The sequence below is a fragment of the Tauraco erythrolophus genome, chromosome 2 (assembly GCF_009769465.1).
Source record: "Tauraco erythrolophus isolate bTauEry1 chromosome 2, bTauEry1.pri, whole genome shotgun sequence".
Classification (NCBI taxonomy): Eukaryota; Metazoa; Chordata; class Aves; order Musophagiformes; family Musophagidae; genus Tauraco; species Tauraco erythrolophus.
In genome coordinates, this window is record NC_141466.1 from 66,524,904 (window position 1) to 66,549,587 (window position 24,684).

At 39.8% G+C, this 24,684-nt stretch overlaps 1 protein-coding gene across 3 annotated transcripts in view; it reads left to right on the top strand.

The window, feature by feature from the left end:
* CLIC5 (CLIC family member 5) overlaps positions 1-24,088 on the top strand; it is a 73,969-nt gene extending 49,881 nt beyond the window's left edge. For all 3 annotated transcript variants that reach the window (XM_009983689.2, XM_009983690.2, XM_086623870.1), the window contains exons 3-6: positions 188-313; positions 1,665-1,771; positions 21,460-21,641; positions 23,921-24,088. In XM_009983689.2, coding sequence (XP_009981991.2) covers positions 188-313; positions 1,665-1,771; positions 21,460-21,641; positions 23,921-24,088 — 583 coding nt within the window. The remainder of the gene's footprint in view (positions 1-187; positions 314-1,664; positions 1,772-21,459; positions 21,642-23,920) is intronic.
* Positions 24,089-24,684: the final 596 nt, after the last annotated feature.

A 24,684-nucleotide genomic window follows, 5' to 3' on the forward strand; every position in this document is an offset into this window, starting at 1 on the left:
TTCTTTTTTCGCTTGTGGAATGTTTTTATATTAAACAGGGTGCTTGAGGTAGTTTCAAAGTCTTCTAACCACAAAGTACAGAAAAAAAAAAAAAACGAAGGGTAGACTGATTTTGTAGGAACTATAAATATCTGTGCAACTACCTGACCATAAAGATTAGTGATTTCATGACTTTTTCTCCCTGCAGAAAGCCAGCTGACCTACACAATCTGGCTCCTGGGACTCACCCACCTTTCTTGACTTTTAATGGAGAAGTCAAGACAGATGTTAACAAGATTGAGGAATTCTTGGAAGAGACTCTTGCACCTCCAAAGTAAGAACTTAGATTTTTTTTCCAGTCGATACTCCATTTCCTAGGAATGAAAGATGTCCTAAGAGGAGTTCCTAAAAAGCACTCCCTCCTACAATCTTTACTTACAGGAGTAATATTTATTTATGAAAGTTGCTGGCTTCAGTGAGATGACTTCCATGTGTGAAGGTTACTTGCATGACTAATAACTACAGAATGTTTTCTCTGTACACATTTCAGGATGCCCTTGTATGCAGAATTAAGGAGACCAATACTAGAAAAATACATTTGTAGGGGTCTGGTGTCCACATTTTACAAAGCTAAAAATAACTTGGAATAGATGCTGAGAATTGCCACACAAAATATCTGTGCCAGGAAAAGTATTATACAGCAAAGAACTGGAGGTTTCTGAGCTGTATGGTGTATTAGAAAGGTTGGAAGGGGAACTGATTACAGAGTATGAGGGGCTCTGGAGGCAGAAAAGTGCTCATTATTCTAGTCAAGAAATGACAAAAGCCCATGACTGGAAGTTATAACCGAACTAAATTCGGATTAGAAATAAGGCACAGATTTTTTCAGTATGAATGATTATCCATTGGAACAAGCTACCAGGGAAAGGTTTAGATTTACCAGATATGCCTTAGTTAGTCAAATGTTTTGGACTTAATACAAGGATAACGGGGGGGGGAAAAAGTTGGCTTGTGATTTGGACCTTAAAATCTATGAATCAATAAAAATTGGCTTGGTTCCTTATGGAGTGTTTTACCTCCAAGTGAATCAGCAGCTATAGGACAGTCCTGAGGCAACAGATCAGATATTTAAATTTTCTATACTCTGGTCCAAGACCACTGAAGTCAGTAGGAGTCATTAGTTTGTGTTGGTCTTTCAAATCAATGTATTCCTTTGCACCAGATGTCTACATAAAACAACTCAGAGACTGAAAACTTTATGTTCCTTCACCTAGGTAATACTAGCATGTCTTGCTATTACATTCCGGAGTACATTTTCAGCGTAGGGAATTGACATGACTGCCATTCATAATAGAGTGAGCTGCCTGCCAGACTCCGCTACACCTTTCTGGAAATTTATGCATCCTTCTGATTTAAGTCCACTGTATCTTGGATTGTGGGAACATAAAGCACCAGTGCAATTACCTTTGTCACAAAGCCATCCCTGTGTAACTATCCAAATGCCTGCATTGACAGACGCAGATATTATTAAGAGGGCCTTGCCAAGCTGCTGTTTTGAGATAAATGACAGCATTAATGGCAGTTCCTCATACAGGGCTTTTTAGTTTCTTCTTGTAAATTGTATTTGTAATCATCACTATGTTGCTGGTACCAGGATGTTACTGACACTGCTTCTCCCTTTTCAGGTACCCCAAACTGGCTGCTAAGCACCGGGAATCAAACACTGCTGGAATTGATATCTTTTCCAAATTTTCTGCATACATCAAAAATACCAAGCAGCAGGATAACGCTGGTGAGTAGAAACATTGCCAAATGTGGCAGGGGGTTTGTGTGCTTAGAAGTGGAATAATTTTGCCGTTCTCCCATCATTTTATTGTCAACTCTGTTCATATGACATCAGGTACCACTGCTGGTCAGCTTGAGATGATTGGTTCAGTGGACTCAATTCACACATCCACAGTGGAATTAACTACATCTGTACTAGTAAATAAAACTGGCCACAGAGTGTTTAGTAGCCCCTTTACTGACTGCCATGACATGACCATACAGCTCAGCTTCCTCAGCAGAACAGGATCCCATACTGTTACTGGAAGTGGCTGGTGGCCCATGCTACCTCCTCTACTCTGCCCAGGCACTGCTTAGAGCAATGTGTGTTGACTGGACCCAAAACTGAGCTAGTGCTAAAATTTCGCAGTGGACGACTGGGTGAGAGCAACTCATGCCCTGACCCTTCATAATTTGTTAGATGCGGCCATCAGACTCTTGGCCCACTTATCTCGTGATTATGTTACGCTGTTATAGCTAATTTGCTCATATAAGCTGATTTATATTAAGACATTAAACATAAAGTAATTAAATGAAAGAAGTGGCTTTAAGAAATGTAATCGCATTCTGTAAGCTCCAGACTTTCCCTCATGTGTTTGTGTGTCAAAAGAAATATCGCCCCCTAGAAGCTGGATGCCATGCATATTTACACACATCCTACCCCGTCTTCATAATGAAATGGCTTTTCTTCTCCACATTCCTTTCCCCTCAGAGAGGCAAGACTTCAGCTAGTCCAAGCTCTTTTTGCTCCATGAAAGATAATGGATTTACACTGCCCTCTCCCTTGAGATGAGCTAGTAGAATATCTGCAGTCACTCACTGATGCACGTCTTACCTTATATTACTAGTTTCACAGACAGAGACCTAAGGCATGTTAAACACCTTGTGCTCATATCATTCAGAGAAGACGAGATTTTTTTCAGGTTCCAGCTTTGCCACAGATTTCATCTGTGTGATTGTATTTCATTGCCTGGGGCTGACCCATGAGATGAAAATGGATAAAAGATGATTTATGTCAGATAATGATCTACCTCTTAATATTTTTATGTTGTTAACAGAAGGAAATAATTATAGTGCTTCACTTCTCAGGGATACTAAAAAGTTATTTTTTTGTCTAATGCTAATGGGATGCTCAGCTAACCTCTGTAGGAAGTTGTAAAAGGAAGATAAATTAAGAGTTAGACTAAATAGATGTTACAGTGAGAATAAAATATCTTGGCCATTTAGAAGGAATTTTTATGGTCTGCTCTGCAACAGTAAATCTTAAATTCAGCCGTGCTGCCTCTTGCATTCAAAAAGAGCCACGGGTATCTGTCCACATGCGTAATCCCAACACGTCGCTTCTCAGTGACTCTGCAATATGCAAATCCCTGGACTCATAACGGCTGGCAGCTCTAGCTGGTAATAGACAGCTGTCCTAGAGGTCTCTGCATCTGGCCATAACCAGAGCTGGAATTCGCGATCAGATATCCGCTACTGTGAGATAAGGAATTTAACCCCGCAAAGTGCTCATGACCAGGTTCCACATTTTTGCTAGCTGCAGTGTGATTAATGGGAGCTTTCCCTATTCTGCCTAACAAACTCTTGGTTTAGAGACTCTTGAAAATAAAAAGAAAATACTTCCAAATGGCAATTAAGCACACCAAGGTTATAGAGATAATAGATGTTAAGCTGCAGGAGAGCAACAATCTTTATTCCCTGCAAACGTCCTCACTCATTTTGTTAACTAGTTCATGCTCCAGTGATATCCAGACACATTGCAATCTCTGAACATACCAATACTCAACTTTCCTCTTTGAAGTAGAGAAAAGCTTTTAGTTTAATTTTTTACAGCTGGAGTGCTGCACTGCAAGGAGAATAAAGCAGAGACGAGCAGAGTCGAAGTAGTACCTACACGTTCTTTCTGTCAATGGAGTAGAGTACCTGAGGACCTTGGAGTCCTTGGGACTATCAATGCAGACTTAGCCCGTGCGGGAAGTAGACATTGATTTCATCAGAGTAATTAACTTTCAGTTTTCAAGGGCTGAGCAAGAACAGCCTTTCCCATATCCCAGGGACATTTTACTCACTTTCCTATCCAGTTCCTCTGAACCTGCAGCAGTTATTCTGAAGGCTGATGCGGATGGCAGACAATGAGTTAATTAAAAAGTAGTTGTGTTAGATTTCTTGAGTAGTGAAAAGGCTATGTGCAAAAAGGAAAGAACAGCACCACTGTATACATATTTCATATTGAGCCTATTTCTTTTTGACTGGTGTTTTTAAAAATTGCAACACTATTCAAAAAGGGATATAGGGCTGTAGCTGTGATCTGATACATGCCATTTCGCATCAGGTTCTGATGCCTTACCCTACCCATATAACAGCAGAAGTAGTTCCATATAATTCTGAAATACTAGAAAGCATTTTATAAATGTGAAATAAAATTACTGAGGAGAATGTCCTTTTCCCTCTCTCCATGTGAGCGGGCAAGATCTACAAAGAACAGATTGCTGCTTGTGGTTATCTTATGGTGTTCTTATACACCCCAGCTCTCAGATAAAAGTAATGATACACGACTCATTGTCATCCTCTATGTTGTCTCCTAGCTCCGGCTGACTCAAGTGCTTGGGTTAAGCTGGAAAGCCACATCAGTGTCCAGGACATCAGTTGCACGTGATCAAAATACACAAATAGAAAAAAGACTTGTTAACAAATCAAAAATAGAACAGAGAAAAAAAAATATTTTTTTTTTTGTTTGAAATAAGGGAGTGCTGAATACCAATTAAGCTAAAGCACCAAACACCAGGTTGTTTAAATTATGTTCTCTTAACTTGGGAGTCAGAGAGGTGAATTCATTAATGTGTGGGATATCAGCCTGGGAATTTGTGGCATCAGTCTATCTCTAGCTGTGAGAAGTGTGGGTTAGGTGTAATTATACATGATCATTCCTCCTTGCGTACTAGTTCAGCAGAGGTTATGCGGTCTACATAACACGAGCTCTCACTGCAGCCTGTGGCTATTAAATCTTTGCAGAAAAGTGTCGTGAAGTGGTTGGGATAATTAATGAGATTTATGCCGTACGAGGATACTGGATGGGAGAAATAATGAGAACGTAATGCAAGCCAAAGATAAGCCCAAGCTGATATAACTCCCAGGAAGGTTTACAGCCAGGATCATACAACAGTTTCAGACTTCAAGTGATGCCATCACTAGGCTGTATCGTTGCAATTTTCCTGTCCTGAGAGAGGTGGTGAGATGGCACCTCATAATAATAATAACACAGTCTGTTATCTGATCTGATTTTTTTTTTTTCTGATAGTGGAAAAGTTACTGAAGAAAACAAGATTTGTAATTTCTTGGTTTAGTGTGTGTCTGAATTCTTGCATGTAAATGAATGGACATAATGATACATATGTCTGTTTCTAAGATTGTGATACCCTCTGCTGGCAAATATGTGAAAATATAAAGCAAGCAGCTTTACAAATCAGGGCTGAAACATCCCCTTAACAAAATAGGTTTCTTTCTATCAAGACAGTTTCCTCTTACAAATGCAACATTATCAAAGAAAGAGAAGTGTTTCATAGTAACTTATCGATTTTGACAAAGTTTTCATGGAAAAAAATCGTGTTTTTTCTGGATGAGTTAAAACTACTTTGAAGTAAAAGGCTTCAACATTACAGAGAAAAATAGTACCTTTTTTTTCTGGTTTCATGCAGTACTTCATTAGCCACACACCGTTATGTTTTATGCCTGGCACAGAAGCAGGTGATAACCTTCTTCTGTAAGTCTGTATGGCAATATGTTATTGATCATGATTCATTTACTCACCAAAGGTATTTGGCAGCTAGGCTGCCCTGATTTAATAGTTCCCTGAATTTCTGATTCTTTTTTTCCATCTTTGTTTTCCTAACTTTTCTGTCTTATAATATAAAAATGTTGAAAGGTTTGGAACAGGCCGACAAGGGCTGTAAGCCCAGAAGCAAACATGCTTATGCCATATCAAAGTCCCACCACTTTTAAGCTTCTTGAAAGGGAAGGAATTGATTCCAGATTCCCAGGATGTGGCAAGCTGTGTTTAAAGAAAGTGTGTGCATTTATTATTTCAAGTCAGTTCAATTACAACAGCCTTGATTCCTTCCACCCCCTGTGTCACTCGATAATTTTATAACAGGCCTCTCTGAAGGAGTCATCTCCTCATCGTGGGATGAGAGCCACATCTCACTTCGGTAGCACAACTGGGTCATTCAGTCCTCTGGCCAGTGCCACCAGGCTTCACCGCTTGTACTTAGAGTGACAAGTCCTCATTCACACAAGAACAGGAGACTTTGGGAGAGTCCCATGGCAGTAGTCTTAAAAATTATTTCCTGGATGCTCTTGCTCAAGTTTTCTTGGCCAATTTGAGAGTTTTTGGTTGCTTACTGATTGTTTGCCATCTAGAAGGAGGTCTTGTCTGAGCACAGGAAAGTAAACCAAGATCTTGTGAGTTTACTTTGGTTCCTTTGGTTGATGCTGAGCAAGTCACTCAAACTCGGTACAGTAACCAGGGTCACAACAATTTGTGTATTCATTGGAGGAGGATGAAATTTAATTAATTGGAATGCTGTGTACGTATTTGGTATCCTGCTTATTATTTTTTCTTGTGAGACTGTAGACTGCAGACTAAGGGGACAACCTATAGTAACCACCCGTTAACCATCCCGCCTAAAATTGTAAGTTATTTGGCTCACAGAATGAGCCCTTTGAATTCATTTAGGAATTCAGAAAGTTGTTCTTGAATTGAGTTCTTAGGGGGCACCAGCTCCAGTGTGGGTGGGCGCATTCATTAGTGGTACGGAAGGATATTTCACTGTATGGCTCTTCAGAAGGCGCTGAGCCGGGAGACCACCAACATGATTTCATGCAGAGGAATTTCCAGCCGTCTGACCAGAGGACTCCGCTTGTCTGGTTTGTATTTACATCAAGAGGCCAAAAATAAAAGCACATTTAAATCATTAACTTACATGTGATTAAATGCTGTTCACCTCTTTCGGTAGCTACATCACACTTTGTGGTTGAGTGCGTGAGGTGGGAAATATCTCTCTCTGTGTGCTGTGTACGTATGTATACAGTAGATATGCACGTACACATACAGGGCTTGATTTAAAACTGGCCTACTTCAGTTTTACACTGGAGTTACTCTTGCTGAGAAGAGGGTCAGACCCATAGCAAGGTACGTGCACAGGCTGGACAATGTGCTCTGATCTTTTCTAGAAGTCATCGCATCCCTCCTTAAATCAGCAGATAATCAGTTCACTCCAAAAACCTATGTAAAATATTTACAGTAATAACAGCTTTGTGGTGCAGACTTTTCATGGCACCTGAGCTGATGTACATAGCTGGAGTAGGAGCTTCTCAGTGCTGTGAGTCAGCTCCTCTTGACTCTTGAGTTAGAAAAGCTGTTTGAATGCCCTTGTATCAATGGGGAGTTTCCTGTGACAGGGACCTTGGATCGGGCTCTAATTTGTGACCAATATTAATGCTTTACTCTTTTTGCACAGATTTTCAAGGTGCCATAAAAACATATGAGTATAAATATATATATTTGTGCGTATGTGATGTCTGTGTATCAACTTGCCATTAAATTTTTTCCTTCTTCCTCTTCAGTTGCAGAATTTCCCTTTTCCACTACAAAACCCCGCACCTGTCCAAGGGCCAGCACAAGCCACAATTTGTCCTATACTGTGATGATATCCAACCAAGAAGGACTAGAAATAGCTTTTTAAATCATTTTAGAGAAAAAGACTTGTTTTGTGATGGGCTTTCTAGCTATGGAATGTCTTGGGATGACAGATCTTTAACTGTAGCATTTCGAAGCACAAAAAAAGCTGTTTCAGGACATTTTAAACAAGCTTTTATGGCTCCCTCTGAGCTGAGTACTGTCAGGCTCGTGGTAGCTAAAGTGTCTGGCAGCTTTACAAAACCAGCCCTAATATAAAAAATACCCAGTCTTTAAAACATATGTAAAATAGCTTTTCTGCAACATTTGTGGCACATAAAGTACCAAATACATGTTGGTGAGTGTGATATAAAGCTTTTATTGCCATTCATTTGGGATGACCCATATAACTCACTCATGATATTTTAATAAAACCGTTCTGCACTCTGTCTCTTAATAAAAACACACATATAAAGACCACTAAAACAGTGGTGATAGCTGTGTGCTTGCCTGTTAAGTAGTGCTGCAAGTTGCATTTATCATCCGTCCTAAATTGCTTTATCTGCTTTCTGCCCAGTAATCAGAGACTGATTCCAAAATGCTCAGAAACAGCAGTTTGCAAAATAAGTGTACTGGAGAAATAACTTTTTGAAAGTTCCCCTCAAAATCATGCTGGCTGGAGGCCCAGAGCCATCAATATTCTGTCTGGTACCAGTGAAAGCTTTAAGGACCAATATCTTTTGACCTGGCAAAACCAAGAACTGAAGTTTTATGGCATTGGAAGGAAGAGGTTTACAGTTCTCTAAAATTATAACGAAACATCATCTTAACATCAGAAATATGTACCTTACTAGGGAATGTTCCTGAGCTTTCATATCGTTTAGTTTTTTCTCTTCTTCTAAGACCTTGCTAATTAAGGTTTGATTATTTCCTGATAGAAATGTGAAAAAAAACTACTTGAAAAAAATACAAAATGAAAATTAAAACTCTGTGTAAGTCTAAATGTGATCAGACTGCAAGCCCTTCAAGGCAGGGACTTGGTATGCCCGATTAGCAGTCTTAGATGCAGCCATTCTGGGAACAGTAAATATTTACAATTAATGTAGTAGCAGACATAGTTTTCTGACACATCTGTGCTGAAGCAACTCTGAAACCATAGCATACCATAGAGAGGGAGAGAAAAAAATGAAAGAATGTATTTATGGAAGTTCAGCACAGAGAATATGCAAAGCCCTGCAAAACAGTTGACAATAAATAGCGAACTCCGCAAGGTTGAAGATAGGCTCCAATTGAGGCATGTTCTCAAGCCTTTGCTGAATCAGAGCGTATCTGCACAGGCCAGGCCTACACTGAGATACTTGCAATGGGAACAGTTGGCAGACGCTCTTCTTTAGCAGGGAATTATTTCCCCTGTGTGTCTGAACATTCCTCCAAGTGCTGCTGGCTTTACTGGGATGCTTTGTTCTGTTTCCCAGCCGAGCTCCCATGCTCGCACACAGGAGCAGTAGCACAGCTGGAAGTGGATTAGAGCAATCTGGCGGCAGCAGTCCTGGGAGGAATTAAGCGCCTCACTGCTGGAATGGGAGGCCTAAATTACATTATTATTTAGAATTGAGTTTTAACTTCATTGCTCTATGGTTTCGCACTGGTGGGTAACTCCCTTCGTTGTGATATAATTGTTGTGTCTTAAGTATGTTCCCCACAGCAAGAACTTAGATGAAGTTATGGCCTTACTCAGTAAAGTGCCCAAGTCTTATATGAGCAAATGTCCAGATCTAAACACTCAACTGGTCTTATTGTGCCGAGAAGATTTTTCTCAGGCTTATATTTAGCAATTGTAGAGCAAGCTATCACATGATGGAGAGCCCAGTGACTGGCTCCTGGAAGTCAGTTTGCAAAACTGTTGATGACTTCAAAGGGAGAAGGATTGGCCCAGAATCTGTTTTTCCCAAAACATACTTTTTGTTTTGTGCATGCAAATGTTCTTCATGAAATAACAGGGAAGAGAAGAATGACACATAAGTGAAAATCAATGTTGTTAATTTTCTTTATTAGATCAGATCTTAAATAGTTGACCTTTAGCTTGAAAACAGTGCTGGGAATAAGGTGACTAAATGGGAGTTGGAGACACAATTCTTTTCTAAATATCCTGATTCTTCTGATTGCAGAAAAAAATAAGAATTTCAAGAGTTTGAGGCTAGAAGGATCTTTGGGTTGTTTGCTATGATCTCCTGCAAATCACATCCCAGTCAGTTTTGCCCATTGAGAAAACATTATTTCAGCCTTTAGAATATAAGTTATTTTGCACCAGAGCGGAGAATAGGAGAACCTGAAGAGTCTTTGATGCACAATGCCCTCTAAGGTGGGGAATTTACTGGATTATAGACGCCCAGCTGATGGCAATAGCTGGTCCATATTTGGCACTGCAGAGGAAGGTGAATCATGGTGATTCAGCCAGTCAAAGCTGAAAACCAAATATTCCTGGACCTTAATCTGAAATCAGAATGACTCTGAAAATGGAGGCATCTACTCAGCAAGACTTCCTGCACCACTCCAAGGCATTGGTGCAACCATTCCCACCTCTAGAAGAGAATGACCTGATGGCTGTGGATAAGCCCCATGACACATCTGATTAATTGCATATCGGGAGAAAAGATACTGTGATCTTCGCAAGCGTGTTGGGTCTTGAAGTATGAGATTTAATTATAATCATTGTCTTAATGTTGAGTAGCAAATTCTTTGTGACATTGATGGTGGTACAGTCAACCCACCTCAGTCCTTGTTCCAAGACCTAAAAGACGATATTAGGGATTTTAAAGTGCCATGACCTGGCCACGTGACTCTATCCCCTCCAGCCCAGTTTCTCCCATTTCTGCCTGAACTCGATTAAAGCCTACCTTTTCTTAGCCTCATTATAAACACCCCAAGGAGAAAGTCCACCTCCCCTTTCTCCTTGTTTGTTCCTTAAACAGTTCGTTGCTTTAGCAATGTGAAAAGTGAATTTGTCCAACTTCCAACCATTAGACCCTTTCACACCTTTGTCTGCAAGGCTGAAGAGCTCCCTCATGCTTCCCAGTTGTTTTGCCCATGCGTGACCACATGCACATGTTTGCCTCTCAGCCTTCTTTCCGATAAGCTGAACAAATAGGCTCTTCAAACTTGGCATTTTGAGGCTTGTTTCCAGTCCTTGAGCACTGTATTATTGTTATCCTTTGACCTCTTGCTTGAATTTTCAAAGCCTTTTTTAAATGGGAACACCAGAACTGGGAAAAATGTTCTTAATACTTGTTGCAACAGTACAGTTGCAACAGAGGAAATACAACCTCCCTACTTGTACTTGAAATTTTTTCATACCTCCAGACATAATTATAATTCTTTTTGCTTCTGTTCCTTTCAGAGAGGCTAAATTGAGGCATAATCACAATGATCCCTAAGTCATTTCATAGGGCTTGAAACAAAAAAATCTCAAAAGCAGAGAAACAATGGAAAAGAATTAAGATGTGAGTCATTCGTAAATCTCATCGTCTCATGTTTTTTTGTATCTCAGTAACATTTTTTGAACACAAAGAGCAGAAAATACAGGAAACATTAAAACAGAACAATTTGAGACTGAGATTTGCTAAGTGAACTGAGGGATCTGGGAACTCAATAAGCTTTACAACTTCATCCTCAGGTGCTGCTAGCTAAGCATTGCTGCGTTTCCCTCTCATGTGTCTTCACTCCGTCGCTGCTGAAGTCAAATAACGTAATTGAGATCAATGGAGTGCAATTTCGATTATCCTGGTGTAAAGAAAAGCAAACTTTATTCCTTTATATGCCTGGGATTGAAAGAAGTTGGTATCAAAGATGCATGCAGCAACATCCTGTGGAAGAACAATCTTCTTTGCTTAAATATTAGAACACAAGGGGTCCCCACAGCACTGTCACTAAAGCCAGTTGCACTCTACCAGAAGCTAACTTTACTCTTATTTCAATACCAAAACATGTAGTTAGTTTTTCTCTGTTAGTCCCAGAATTATCTTATTTGTTGTTTGCTGGTAAAACAAAACTTTACACTCTGAGTAAACACCCAGCATCAAGATAACGGAGTAATAGTCTCATACTATAAATATATAGTTTTATAATCTACAGGGCTTGACTTTTTTTTTTTTTTCAGGTTTCTGATGCAAATCAGCTGCTGCTTGTCTGCAGTTGGTTTAGGGACACCTGCACAAGTCTAGCATTGCAGAGGTCAGGATTAGGCCCTTGGGGACGTGCGCTAGAAATGATGCTTGTCACTTACGTGCTGCTACAGAGTCACGATGATTTGTGAAATGCAAGTTAGGTACTGTTCTTCCTGGGGCAGTTGTAGGCCAGTAGTTTTACATTCACTTGCTTCCTGCCCTCAGGATTGCTTGGACTCCTAAGAGACTTGGAAATGAACCCTTCTTTTGGTGTCACTTGAACACCTGGGTTTTCTTCTTAAAAAACAGCATTCGAAGGGGCTCCAATTGCATTCTTCATGATAACATTACAAGTATTACATTTATTTCTTGCCTCCACTATAAAACTGAATAAGAAAAGGAAAGGAAGAAACCTGAGTTTTTAGTCTAAAACTAGAAAGATTTCAAAATAAATTTCCCAGATGCTTGAAAATTATATGTTTAATTTTCTTTTTAAAGACATTATCTGTTCACTTATTTCACTGGGTTTAATTTGGGAGTAGGACAGGTGGTATCACAAAAATAGGATGATGCCTCTTTTTTTTTTTGTTTGTTATATTTACAGTTTATACCCTCAACTTGAAACATATGTCCAAGGCTGGTGCATTACTGCTTTTACGAATGTAAAGTTTGTGGCTGAAGAGTGCCATTATTCTTATTTTGTATATAGGAAGTTTGCAGGCAGAGAATTTATATAATTTATATAAGGTCATGTAGAAAAGCTTGGGAAGAAGAGACTTAGGTCTCCTAAATCTAGATGACATCTTAACACTTGGATCATTGTGCTCTGGCTTAGGAAAGGGTACCTAAGCAATCAAGGTCTCAATCTTTCTGAGACTGAGACATACCTTCTGTGGAGTTTTTGTGATAGGTCTGTCAAAATATCCCAGACTTTTGGGATGAAGATCTAATCGATCAATCCGCATCATTAGGGTTTGTAGATGGGGTGGGAAGGGAAGGGAAGGGAAGGGAAGGATAGGATCATCTCACCTAAACATGTCTAAAAGTTATACATTAGTCATTCAATAATCCTGGCTTCTTTTGCGATCAATGGAGAGGGACCTCACCTGAACACTGACCAGGAGTAAAAATCCATTTTCAAGTCTCAGCTCTGACTGATCTGAAGGATGAATAAGAACCCCTGTCCTGTAAGATAACCCCCTAACCAGGAAAGTAGAGTTGAGGAATAAGAGGCACTAATCTATTTCTCTTCTGTGTACACAACTGGGTATTCGTTGATTCGTTAAGTGAGTAGAAACACATAGATCACAACTTTTCAGCATGATTGTATGGACATTTACCTTTATTGTGGGAACATGCTCAAGTCTCTGTTCCAGTGTATATTGAATTATTTATCTAGAGTGGAACATGTTTAATAGGAGAGGTGACTCACCCCAGAAACTCCCTTTGGCCCAGAGTTAGGCATGTAAATGTCTTGGGTGCATGGGAGCATACAACCTCCATCCTTCTCTGCATTTCCAATGACTCTTAGTGACTGCCCACTCCTTTGCCTCTCAATATAGACTCTACTCAGAGCTGGGGATTTTACAAGGCAGAAACATGCCTGGAATGGATGTTGCAATGCTCAAACTGGCAATATACTTGCCCTTTGGGGAGTAAGCCCTAATATTTAAGTAACTTAAAAAAAATGGGAGGTATTATCCTACATCACTTGGGTGAACTGTGAAATTATAACTTCACCTCCCTGAAAGTTAGGTGTCTAGTCTGAGCTAGTCCTTTAGGCTTCATCTGTAATTCATGCAGCGAGAAGGGCATGCATGGAGTGAGTCATGCCAAATTTAAATCAGGTGTCTCAGGCAGTTGGAAGGAATTACCCTCTGGAGATGCTTAGTACCTCTGAGCAGAGAGGGAACCTACATAACCAGCTTAGACGAGACACCTGGCTCTTAAATGGCTAAACAGAAGAAATCAAGGCAGCATTCAAATCTCAGGGGTTGTATTGAAATCATAATGGGGAAGATAAACTGTTCAATATGTAATACAGTGGCATGCATATTGCAGTCACAGTTCCTGCATGTGAGAAGGATTAATCTATACAGATTAAGGTTACAATGCTCTGTTGAGCCTGCCTGAAAAAAATTGAGCAGGATGGAGAAAAAAGAGAGTGAAAATATGAATCCTTGGTCTTTAATCAGACTGTCAGACTAGTAGACTGATATTTTCTTAACTTAAATTGCTGTTTCTTAGCTGGTTTGTCTCTCCTCTCAGAAAACACTATTTGGTCTCATATAATATCAAACTGTGAATCTGGAAGTGATCAGGAAAGGTGGCTTGTTTTTTTTAAAGGAAAAATAAATCTCAGGTTGTTTGTGTGAGACTGTGAATATTTATGTACTGTTCCCCCTTTCCCCTCATTGCATATTTCACCAAGTTCATTTGCGTGTGTTACAGGATAAATCTTACTGGAGGGCAGTGGAAGAAAGCAGTAAAAAGGAAAAGCATCAATCAGTGATCCAGGGGTAGCAGCAGAAATCGTTGTTCATTTTTGTACATGGATCATTGTTTGTTGAACTTGCCTGGGCTTGACAATTAAGAAACATGCAGTTCTGCCAAGGTCAGTCTTGGGTGGTTTCAGATGATGGCTACAAAAGCCATTATGTTACTGGGCTTCAATGACTTTGAAGCCTTGTTGTCACTGTACTTTCAGTGGTATTCACTTATGAAGAAGGCCAACATATGTTTTACTTGGGCTTGGAGAAAATATTATTTGACAAAAAATGCCACTGGGCTTGTGAGTAACCTGAATTATTGGCAAATGTGGGTTGAATTTTGTGAATAATGACTTGTTTTGACAAGTAAAAATATTTTTTTCTTAAACTTTTTGAAATAAAAGGCTATTATCTTTTTAATTGAGAAATGACATGTTAATTTTGAAGATTACCAACATTTTAAAAGTGATGTGAAAATGATTGAATGTCTAGGCATGACTTACTTAACCAACCATCCCAAAACATGGCTTTCTTTTTGTTTTCATATTTGTTTGGAAACATGTTATTTTGCTTAAAGTTTGCTTAAAAAAATGAAATAGTTTTGCTCTCTTTTAATGCAAATCAAATAATTTTTATGTTCAATTTGGCCAAAGAATCAATTGTTCTTATTGCGCTTATTGTGCCTTCTATGGTTTGCATCTCTTTCCATAATAACTATCAAGTAAAATCCTCATCCTGCAAATGGTTCCACTCAGATACATAAAACAGGAGCCATCTCATCTAATTTTAGCTATTTTAAATTTAGGTAGCCAGTCTACCTATTCTCAAAAGAGAGAGAGAGAAGCTCCTCTGGTTGTAATTCAGCTTTTCCTAGGCTACTATTTTAGGATGGAATGATTTGCCTTCCAGTGGCTTCTTTAGGCCGCAGAGATTGGCGTTTATGTGCTTTGTCTATTTTGCTATTTCTTCTCATCCCAGCATTAAACAAGGAAGGAAATATTTGGAGTTCAGGGAAGGGGAAAAAAAGTCCTTGTCTGACCTCTGCAAATCCTGTGGGTGTGGGCAGTCTGAATCAGTTTTATTTTTTCCAAACAGTTTTTCTTTTACTACTTTCTAGTTACTTTCTGTTTTGCTTCAGCCTTATTTGACCCACAGAAAATAGAGATGGAAACAACCAATGGAAGTTTTATGGCTGGTATTATTTTGGAGGTCAGATTAACTGATTATAATAGTCCCTTTTGGCTTTAAAAACTTCTGGGGAGTTTCAACTTCAACCCCACTGAAGTCAACAGCAAAACTTCCACAGGCTTTGATATGGCCAAAACTTCACCCTGAGTACCTATGAATGAATCTTTGTCATCTGGCCCTCCTCTTAACTTGCAGGATTGCTCCATGCATTTCATTTTCATAGAGTCATTGAATCATAGAATGGTTTGGGTAGGAAGGGACCTTAAAGATCATCTAGTTCCAACCCCCCTGCCATGGACAGGGACACCCTCCACTAGACCAGGTTGCTCAAAGCCTCGTCCAACCTGGCCTTGAACACTTCCAGGGAGGAGACAAACATTTTCTAATCTTTTGTTCAGTTGTGGCATAAATACTTCAAGACACAAAGATTTCTCTTTGTCCCCTGGAAATAGTTGCACAGGCTAATACTTTAAGGAAGTTTTTGCTTGAAGAGTAACAGAGCCAACGTCTGTTCTTGATTGAATTAGAGTAAATATGGAATAGTTTGTTGACAATGCAGTTACTCCTCTTTTATGTCAGTGTAACCAAGAACACAATTTTGCCAATTATTAACTTTTGTTACATTATTTGTATTTCTGTGCATGTCAGGATTTGTTAATCTCATTGTTCAACATCAAGTAACCTTTCGCTGAAAACAGAGCGTCATTGTGAATTAGGTATCATCAGCTAAATTGAACCTCACCCTGTGCATTTGACAGATGGTAATACATTCATTAAGTGTTCTGTGGTTGCTTTGAGGTTGGAAAGTGCTATTTTTCTGGCTTCTGACTGAGGATCCTTAAGTGAAGTTGTATAAAAGCATAGTTTTGAAGGGAGAAGGAAAATCAAAAAGAGCTTGTGAGGTTTTTTTGTTAATATCATTGTTTACTATAGGGGAGATGACATGGCAGGACTGTGATTGCTGTAAGTTGCCTTTGGCTGTGTGATGCAGAGCAGAGTAGTGCAGAGTAAGAGAGATGATTCCACCACAGATTTTGTATATACGCAGGTAGAACTTCTTGGAATTTGAAGTTATATTAAATATATCACTGTGGAGGTAATACAATGCTGGTGCCTTTGTGCTTTGCGATTTCACTGTCCAGAAAGATAGTTTCCAGGAGTTCAGACATTGCAGTAACCTTGCGTTGCAAGGGTAACCTGATAACAGGGCTCTTCTCACAGAGCTGGTCACGTTTGGGATCTCTAAGTTCATACTGAAGGTGTGCAGGGTGAGGAAGCTATTGGAGGTAGAAATTTCAAAAGCGACTCAGAGCCACATTCTCAGGCACAGTTCCACTTGGTCTTGTAATGTTGAATCCTCTGCCCTGACATTACCAAGATAATGCAAGGCTGAAATTAGACGCTTCAGGAAAAGTTCTCCACACAGCTGATTTAGGGGTCACCTAACCCAAGTGTAGAAGACAAGACTCCACTGACTACAGAGGAAGCTCAGGGTGTTTAATTCAAACCTATTCACTTAATTTACTTCAGGAAAGATTAGTCCCCCTGATTGACTTGCAATGGAGCCTCAGCTGTTATCAGCAAACCTATTTAATTATTTAATGATGTTACCAAGAGGATAAGTTGCCAAGGGAATTTGCTGCTTAGTCATTTCTGAAATTCATTGTGGGTAGTACGTTCACAAATGGGGAATTAGTCACTTTTTAGTTACTCACATCTTTTTAAATGTCTTCATTCAGTCTAGTGCTGAGACTGGTATTCACAAGGCCCCTACCCTGGTGAGGGCCTACCATCCCCTATGTCCTCAGTGGAGACAACATATAAAGTCATCCAGATTTTCCCAAAATAGCCATAGTATGGGAGGTTTAGAGTGAAATCTTTCTTTCTTTTGCTGAGTTTGCTTAGTAACATGAACTATGACAGCTCTTTCCTCAGGAAGAGTCTCAAAACCTTCAGAAGCTGCAGGATGTTCTGAGAAGGTTATTTCTTGTTCTCTCATTATGTATTGATCAAATAAGAGAGAAAATGAGAGAGTTAGTTTTTCTGACGTTTACCTGTGGTGTCAGCCTTCTGTCGTGATCCACTGAATGATTAGTTATTTATGGAAAGTGAAACAGTTTAATAGGAGAGCTGTACAGATTACCTGATACTTCACTGGTGGGGTCTCATCTGGCAGATCTGGGCTGACATCGCATTGAAAAAACATTTGAAACTCAGTCTTCCACTTTGGAAAATGCTCTCCCTATACTACTGGTAAATTTTTTTTTGTAAGAAAGAAAGAAAACGACCTGCTTTTGATACCTCTTTCTTCTGGAGGCTTACTGGTGAATAAAGGTGGACTCCACGTAAGGTGGAGTCTCCCACTCAACAGCATTAGACACTTGGCTCTTTTTGAGGTGTGGGGCTTAGAAGCCTCTTGCTTTGGTATTTTGGAGATTGTTACACATACTCCTACTTCGAGTGGGAATTTCTCTGAGCACATTCTCAAGGAACTTAAGACTTCCTATCATACAGATAAATCTGAACGTTACAGGACACCTAGAATTTAGGATTTGCAACGTAGATATTTGCTTGTGGATTAAAAAAAATACCTTGAAAACCATTGACAGCCTTTAAAAATCTGACTCTGTACACATAAAGTCCATTTGAAATGGCAATCTTAGGATATTAATTCTTTTAGCTTTTCAAAATTATGTTGCTATCCAGTTGGAAGAAAGGCTGTTCTCCCTTGTTCACTACTCTTCTATTTTCATGGCTCTTCTGAGAGATTTGTTAGGATTAGAAGAGTATGATTAATTAAACAGGGTCATTGGAGTCACAAATAGTTGTGCAGTTCTTGGCTATTGGGGTATGAGGTGATCCTGACCATGTGGTGATTTCACCAGGAGATCTCAGGATCCTGTGGGTTCCAGCAGAGCCTGTGAATTAGGTCACAGATGTGTTGAACCCTGAACACGCACTTATTTCTGGCCTAAAGCTGTCGTATGCAAGCGCCAAGTATGAATTCGGATAGATGTTTTTCCCACTGTCACAAACAGGCTTCACTCCAGGCATTGTTTTTGAGACAGCCATGACGCACTTTGATACACCAATAAGAGCAAAAAAAAAACCCCAATCCTAATAAGTTCCAGAAAAGTTACATAAACACATCTCACCTGATGGTTCTGTCTTCATACACACACTTAACTGACCCTGTGGGCCAGCACGAAGCATCTAATATAGTACTGATACTGGAAATATTGCACAGATGATCTTACTGGGTGAAGGGGATACTGGAAAATGCTCAGTGTTAAGCCAATTCTCTAAAATCCGAATGAGCAAAATTGAATTAAATCACGGTAATTCAATTCCATTGTCTCTAAATGAATTCATTGTAAGAGGACACAGTCTGAGGCTGGCCAAGAGGATAAGAACTGTCTATTCAACAGGTGTTACAGGTCAAACCAAAAAGAGATTGCTAAATCTTTTGAGTGTTGCCACATGAGGGTATATTACAAGCTAAGCAGCTTCAGTAGAAGTTGTGCGGCGGAGCACAGCTGCAGACGATTAAAGACACCAGTGCCAGGATCTGACAGCAGAATGTCAGTGTCAAAATTCAATTTGAATTGATTAAATAACGGATGGCAACACTTTTGTTTTATGGATGGCAGCACTTCAGTCGCTTTAGATGCTATGCTTTCAGAAATAAAATTCTTTCCCTCCCTGCTATGTTTGTTGGGGTGTTTTCAGTTGGATCGCAGTCATTCCTCCAGTCAATCAATTAAGCCAGGATTTGCCACTGTGTCTAGGAGTCAGCCACAGAAGAGCTGGTATGGTTCCCTGGTGCTTGGCCAAGAGGAATCAGTGGGAGCAAGACATCGAGCAGCTTAATCTGACTTCCACCACTGGCACAAGGTTTAATGGATGTTAAGGCAGTAGAGAAGTCATGTTCAGTGGTGCTCAGCTCCTGCTCTCTCAGTGGCCCTGTATGCGCTGCGTTTCTCTCCATGCCAGAAACACAGGGGCGGCTGGCAGCAGAGCCAGCAGAGCTACCTGTGCCAGCGAGGTGTTCTAGACCGGGCCATCGCTGCAGCCGTTTGAAGCTCGTGTTGTGCTCCATAAATATATTTATCTCCATAGGCAGTGCTACACCACCTGAGTAACTTGATGCATTGAGTAGTTTCCCCTAAGTTAAATGGCAGTAAGTTACTCAGAGATATAAGATTTTACAGGATTAAGCCTTAAATACTGACTCCAGGCCAGATCTGCAGCAGGTATAAATCACTGCAGGTAATTTTCACCAGCTGAAATTCTGGCCTTAAGCCCATGAGTCATGTTGTTATTTTTTCACATTGTAAATTCTTGCTGTTTCTTATTTATGTTGCTTTAGCACTTTGGGGCACTTCTCAAGGGCTGGGACCCTATCGTGCTTGTCACTCTTCAAACAGAGATGCAAAAGACTCTTCTTGCCCCAGAGTGACTGCAGTTTAAATAACATGCAAACTTGTGTACAGTCATTCAGCTTTCAGTAAGTTCATTATTACGACCAAGTTTTTCTATTATCTTGCTGGTAAAGCATAAAGACACATATTCTGTGTCCATGTTGGTATTTTTAAGTAAAAAATTTGCACCCCGCTGTACGTTATGCCAAAGTGGCATTAGAATCATAGAATCGAAGATAATTTAGATAGGAAAAGACTTTTTACATCATCAAGTTCAACCATTAACCTAGCAATGCCAAGTCCACCACTAAACCAGGTCCCTAAGCACCACATCCACACATCTTTTAAATACCTCCAGGGATGGTGACTCAGCCACCTCCCTGAGCAGCCTCTTCCAATGCTTGACTATCTTTTTGGTGAAGAATTTTTTCCTAATATCTAATCTAAACCTCTACTGGCACAACTTAAGGCCGTTTCCTCTTGTTCCATCGCTTGTTACTTGTGAGAAGGGATCGATACTCACTTCGCTACAACCTCGTTTCAGGTAGCTGTAGATAGCAATAAGGTCTCCCCTCAGCCTCCTTTTCTCCAGGCTAAACAACCCCAGTTCCCACAGCTGTTCATAAGACTTGTGCTCCAGACCCTTCACCAGCTTTGTTGCCCCTCTTTGAACACGTTCCAGCACCTCAATGTCTGTCTTGTAGTGAGGGACCCAAAACCGAACACAGTATTCGAGATGGGGCCTCACCAGTGCCAAGTACAGGGGGACAATCACTTCCCTAGTCCTGCTGGCCACGCTATTTCTGATACAAGCCAGGATGCTATTGGCCTTCTTGGCCACCTGGGCTCATATTCAGGCGGCTGTTGACCAACACCCCCAGGTCCTTTTCTGCCAGGCAGCTTTCCAGCCACCCATTTTAAGCATGGAATTTGTTGGAGCTGGCATTAGTGTGGGACATTGTCTTTAGTAATTGAAGTGCGAGGTCCAAAGTCTCATCTCCATTGTGACACCCCATTTGAGACGTATGAAAGATGGAATTTGCACCTAAGTTGAATCTGAAGTGAGGGGAATCTTAACAGTGACTGAATAGCTTATCTCTTTTGTATACTGTTGTATTTAATTATTGTTATATTACCTGCTTTTCAGTTGTAGTGTATCTCCCGGCTCTGTAGAGCTCTGGTTAACATTTCTGGAATTACTGCTATTGCCTTTAATTACTCTGGAAGGGGCTTAAAAGTAGTAAAACTAGAACTTTTTAGAGCTGAAGTAATGCTAGAAAATTCCCCTTCATTACAGTCCTACCCAACGGCTCAGAAAAATAACATAGCAGCTTATAGGGCTCCGATTTACTGTGTGATGGCCTCAACAGACCAGAAAAATGCCATACGGTGAATGTGTTTTATTGGTGTATCCTGCTGACAAGCTGTTCTTTCCTTCCAAGATCTCTTTCACTAGTCGTTTTTGCTAGTCAGGAGAAGACATGGCGCAACAGTTCCCTATGCCCACTTTTTCCATTGTGGTTGAGCTTTACCCTCAGGAAGACCTTGCTGGGCTATGTTGGTATCAGCTTGTTTAGGTATTGGAGCACAAATGAACAACAAATAAGAAAAAAGAAATAGTTCTTGGCTTTTTTCTAGATACTACCATAAGCATTGATGATGAGTGTTTCTAAATAGTTCTTACTCTGCCCTGATCACTTATTCATTGCTTTTTGGCAAAGCCCTTGAAAAAGGCTTGGTGAAGGCTCTGAAGAAGCTGGATGACTATCTGAGAACGCCTCTGCCAGAGGAGATTGATGCAAACAGCACTGAAGAGGAGAAAGTGTCTAAACGCAAGTTTCTGGATGGAGATGACCTGACACTTGCTGACTGCAACCTTCTGCCCAAACTCCATGTTGTCAAGGTAAAAAATATCATGCAATGATGAAAGAAGCCTTATCTGACAGTGAAGTACTCTGCTCTGAGGACCGAGTGGTAAAGCCAACATGTATTGCAGCAAAGATATCTTAAGTCCTAGAAGAGCAGTTTGAAACACACTTTTGCTCCTCAGTATTTCCTCTAGGTTAACTTAAGCAACTTTGTATTTAATTCATGGGGGACTGTCCCATGACTAGATAGTGGCCAAGACAATATTAAGATCTAGGTATCCCGTCTCTTTATTTTTACCCTGCTACAAGTAACAGCATATTTCATATTAATTAGTTCCCATTATTCTTAAGAGAGATGTCAAAATTTAGTCAGTTCCCACCCGTTTGTAAGTTAAGAGCAGCAGTCCATCTTTTGGGGAATATTTGTTCCAGCTGGTATTTCACACAGAGAAGTTAACAAATCAAAGTCATCGCCGAGGTCCAGGATTTAAGATGTACAATGGTTGCTAGTATAGTGCAAACGGTGTACATCATCTTGACTTCTAAATGTTGCGTTTATTTAATTTATCAGATGACATGTTTCTTTAGAATAAAGCAAGTACCTGGCAGACCTTGGCAAGCAAGAAAGCTAGGAATTAAAGCCAAGTCATGCATCTAATTTGGCTCCATGAGCCAAAACATAAACTGAGCCCAGGAGCTGGCTGCACACATGCAAAAAAAAAAAAAAAAAGAAGAAAAGCAGCATAAGAAATATGCTCACAGGTTTAGCTCTTTCTTTGACTCATCTTCATTGACGCTGTTGGAGTCACACAATGCAAAATGAATGTGTGGCCCCTTACTGGTCCATGTCTCCTTGAGATGAAATGAAAGAAGTCAAACGAGAATTAAAATCAAGCATGGACAAGCATGGCCATAGGATATTGCCTAAAAAGCATTTTACAGATGGAAGAAAAAGATATATTATTTTTTTTTATTTGATGGAAGATATGTGCTGGAAATTGTGAAAATCTTGACTTAAATTGTGCAGTGGGTTTTATCTTCCCCATGTGTACGTGAAGTATCATTGAAGGCAAGAATGCTTAATTAAATACAGTTTAGGACAGGATTTGGACTTTCATCTACCAAGTGGATCCTGGTAATAAAACCAAATCACAGTCATTTCTGAGAATATGACTGTCCTAAGAAATCTGAGATGGAAAACAGCTCTACCGGTGCTTTTAAAATAAAGGGGAGCTCTGTGGCACATATGTATGTCATTTATGCCCAGGAACAATTTTATACTGTCAGAAAAATTAGAGATTGGAAGCACTTATTAAATCAACTAATCTGTCCCTTCCTATCAGCTAGTTCATTCTGTCACCACAGGATTATTCTATATGGTATATTCTTACAGGAAAACTGAAATATCCCAATCCAGCAAGCTGCTTAACCAACCAGCCAGCTTTAAGCACAGATTAGTCCCATTGACTTCAGTAGGACTATACAGGTGCTTAAAATTAAGTAAGCACTTAAATATTTTCCTGAATAAGGGCCTGAGTGTTTTTAGAAATAAAAAAATTTCCTTTGATAGACAATTTCCTAGTCTAACAAGTCTTGAAATAACCATTTTATTTCTCAGTTTTTCCTAATAGTCCTGTTTCTAATGTCTGCTAAATCATCTTGGTTTCTCAATCACAGTACCAATATCACCCTGCATTTATCCTTTGCGTGAACATGGATGCAGCCTTCCAACAGCTGTAGGTGGTTACATCCTCTGATGTAAACTGGCCTGATTTGGCCAGGCAAAATATATTACATATATTATAAATAAAACTATAGTATATAGAAAAGATATGTTAAATATAAAAATTAAACATGTTGAATGGAAATATAATAATTAATATTATAATATGTTAGATATTAATTTTAATAATGACTTCCCCTTCAATCTACCTTCCTTTTTATGATTCAGCTAATCAGCTCTTTCTGATTTGGCACTTCAGATTTCAGAAGTGATGCACATAAGACTTATAAAAAACACCAAACACCAATATGGTAAAATTATCGAACTTCAGGCATCATAAAAGTCATAATTTGGTGATAGTTGCCAGGGCATTGCGTTACAGTGTCTTTAGGCCAAGTAGCATCCTTGCGAGATAGAGAATGACCAATGGTCACTTTACAGGCTTTTATATTACAAGACCCTGATTCTCTAAGTGTTTCTCTCCTTTGCTATTAATCACGTGGCAAGAAATAGCAAGAAGCTCTCTGAAAAGGAATCTGGAGATACATTGCCATCAGAATGCTTTTTTCCCCTCTTTTATCTTTGCTTTAGATTGTTGCAAAGAAATACCGCAACTTTGAGTTCCCAACAGAGATGACGGGGCTGTGGCGGTACCTGAAGAACGCGTATGCCAGGGATGAATTCACCAACACCTGTGCTGCAGACAAAGAAATCGAGCAAGCCTACGCAGACGTGGCCAAGCGGCTCAGCAAGTCCTAACTGACCTCAGTGGTGGCTCAGTATCCCCTTTTACAGACTCTTCTCCTTGTTGCCTTAAGATATACTTTATCATTATGCGATCTGGTTGGCATCCCTATGACTTCATCTGTTCAAGTGTATTGGTCAGGGACAAGTCCACTTCTCCCTGGAGAAAACAGAAGGCAGCTCTGGTGTGGGAGGTGGAGACCCTTTGAAATCTGAACCTAAGATCTAGCTCAACTAGTATTATTAGCAATCAGTATTGAAAATGAGTCCATTTTACTAGTTTCTTGTTTCATGTTGGGGGGTATATCACCACCTGTATTTGGAGTTTTAAAAATAGGAAATGAGCTGAAATTTCAAGTAAGAGTTAGGAACACATAGAACTGATTCTTCTGTAGGTTATTTCAAGAACACTTTTCTCCCAATGCGATTGAAATCCTTGAGGCAGGAGCAAAATCTGAGAGAAGAGAGGGGAAAAAAAAGGAGTTTGACCTGAAAGGAGAAATACTCTTAGAAGTTATTTTAAAAAACTCTCTAAATGCATATTCTGTCTTAGCAGGCCCCAGAGTTTATAGGGTATTTATTTTTAACTTGGCGCAAGAGGGGGAAGCCTG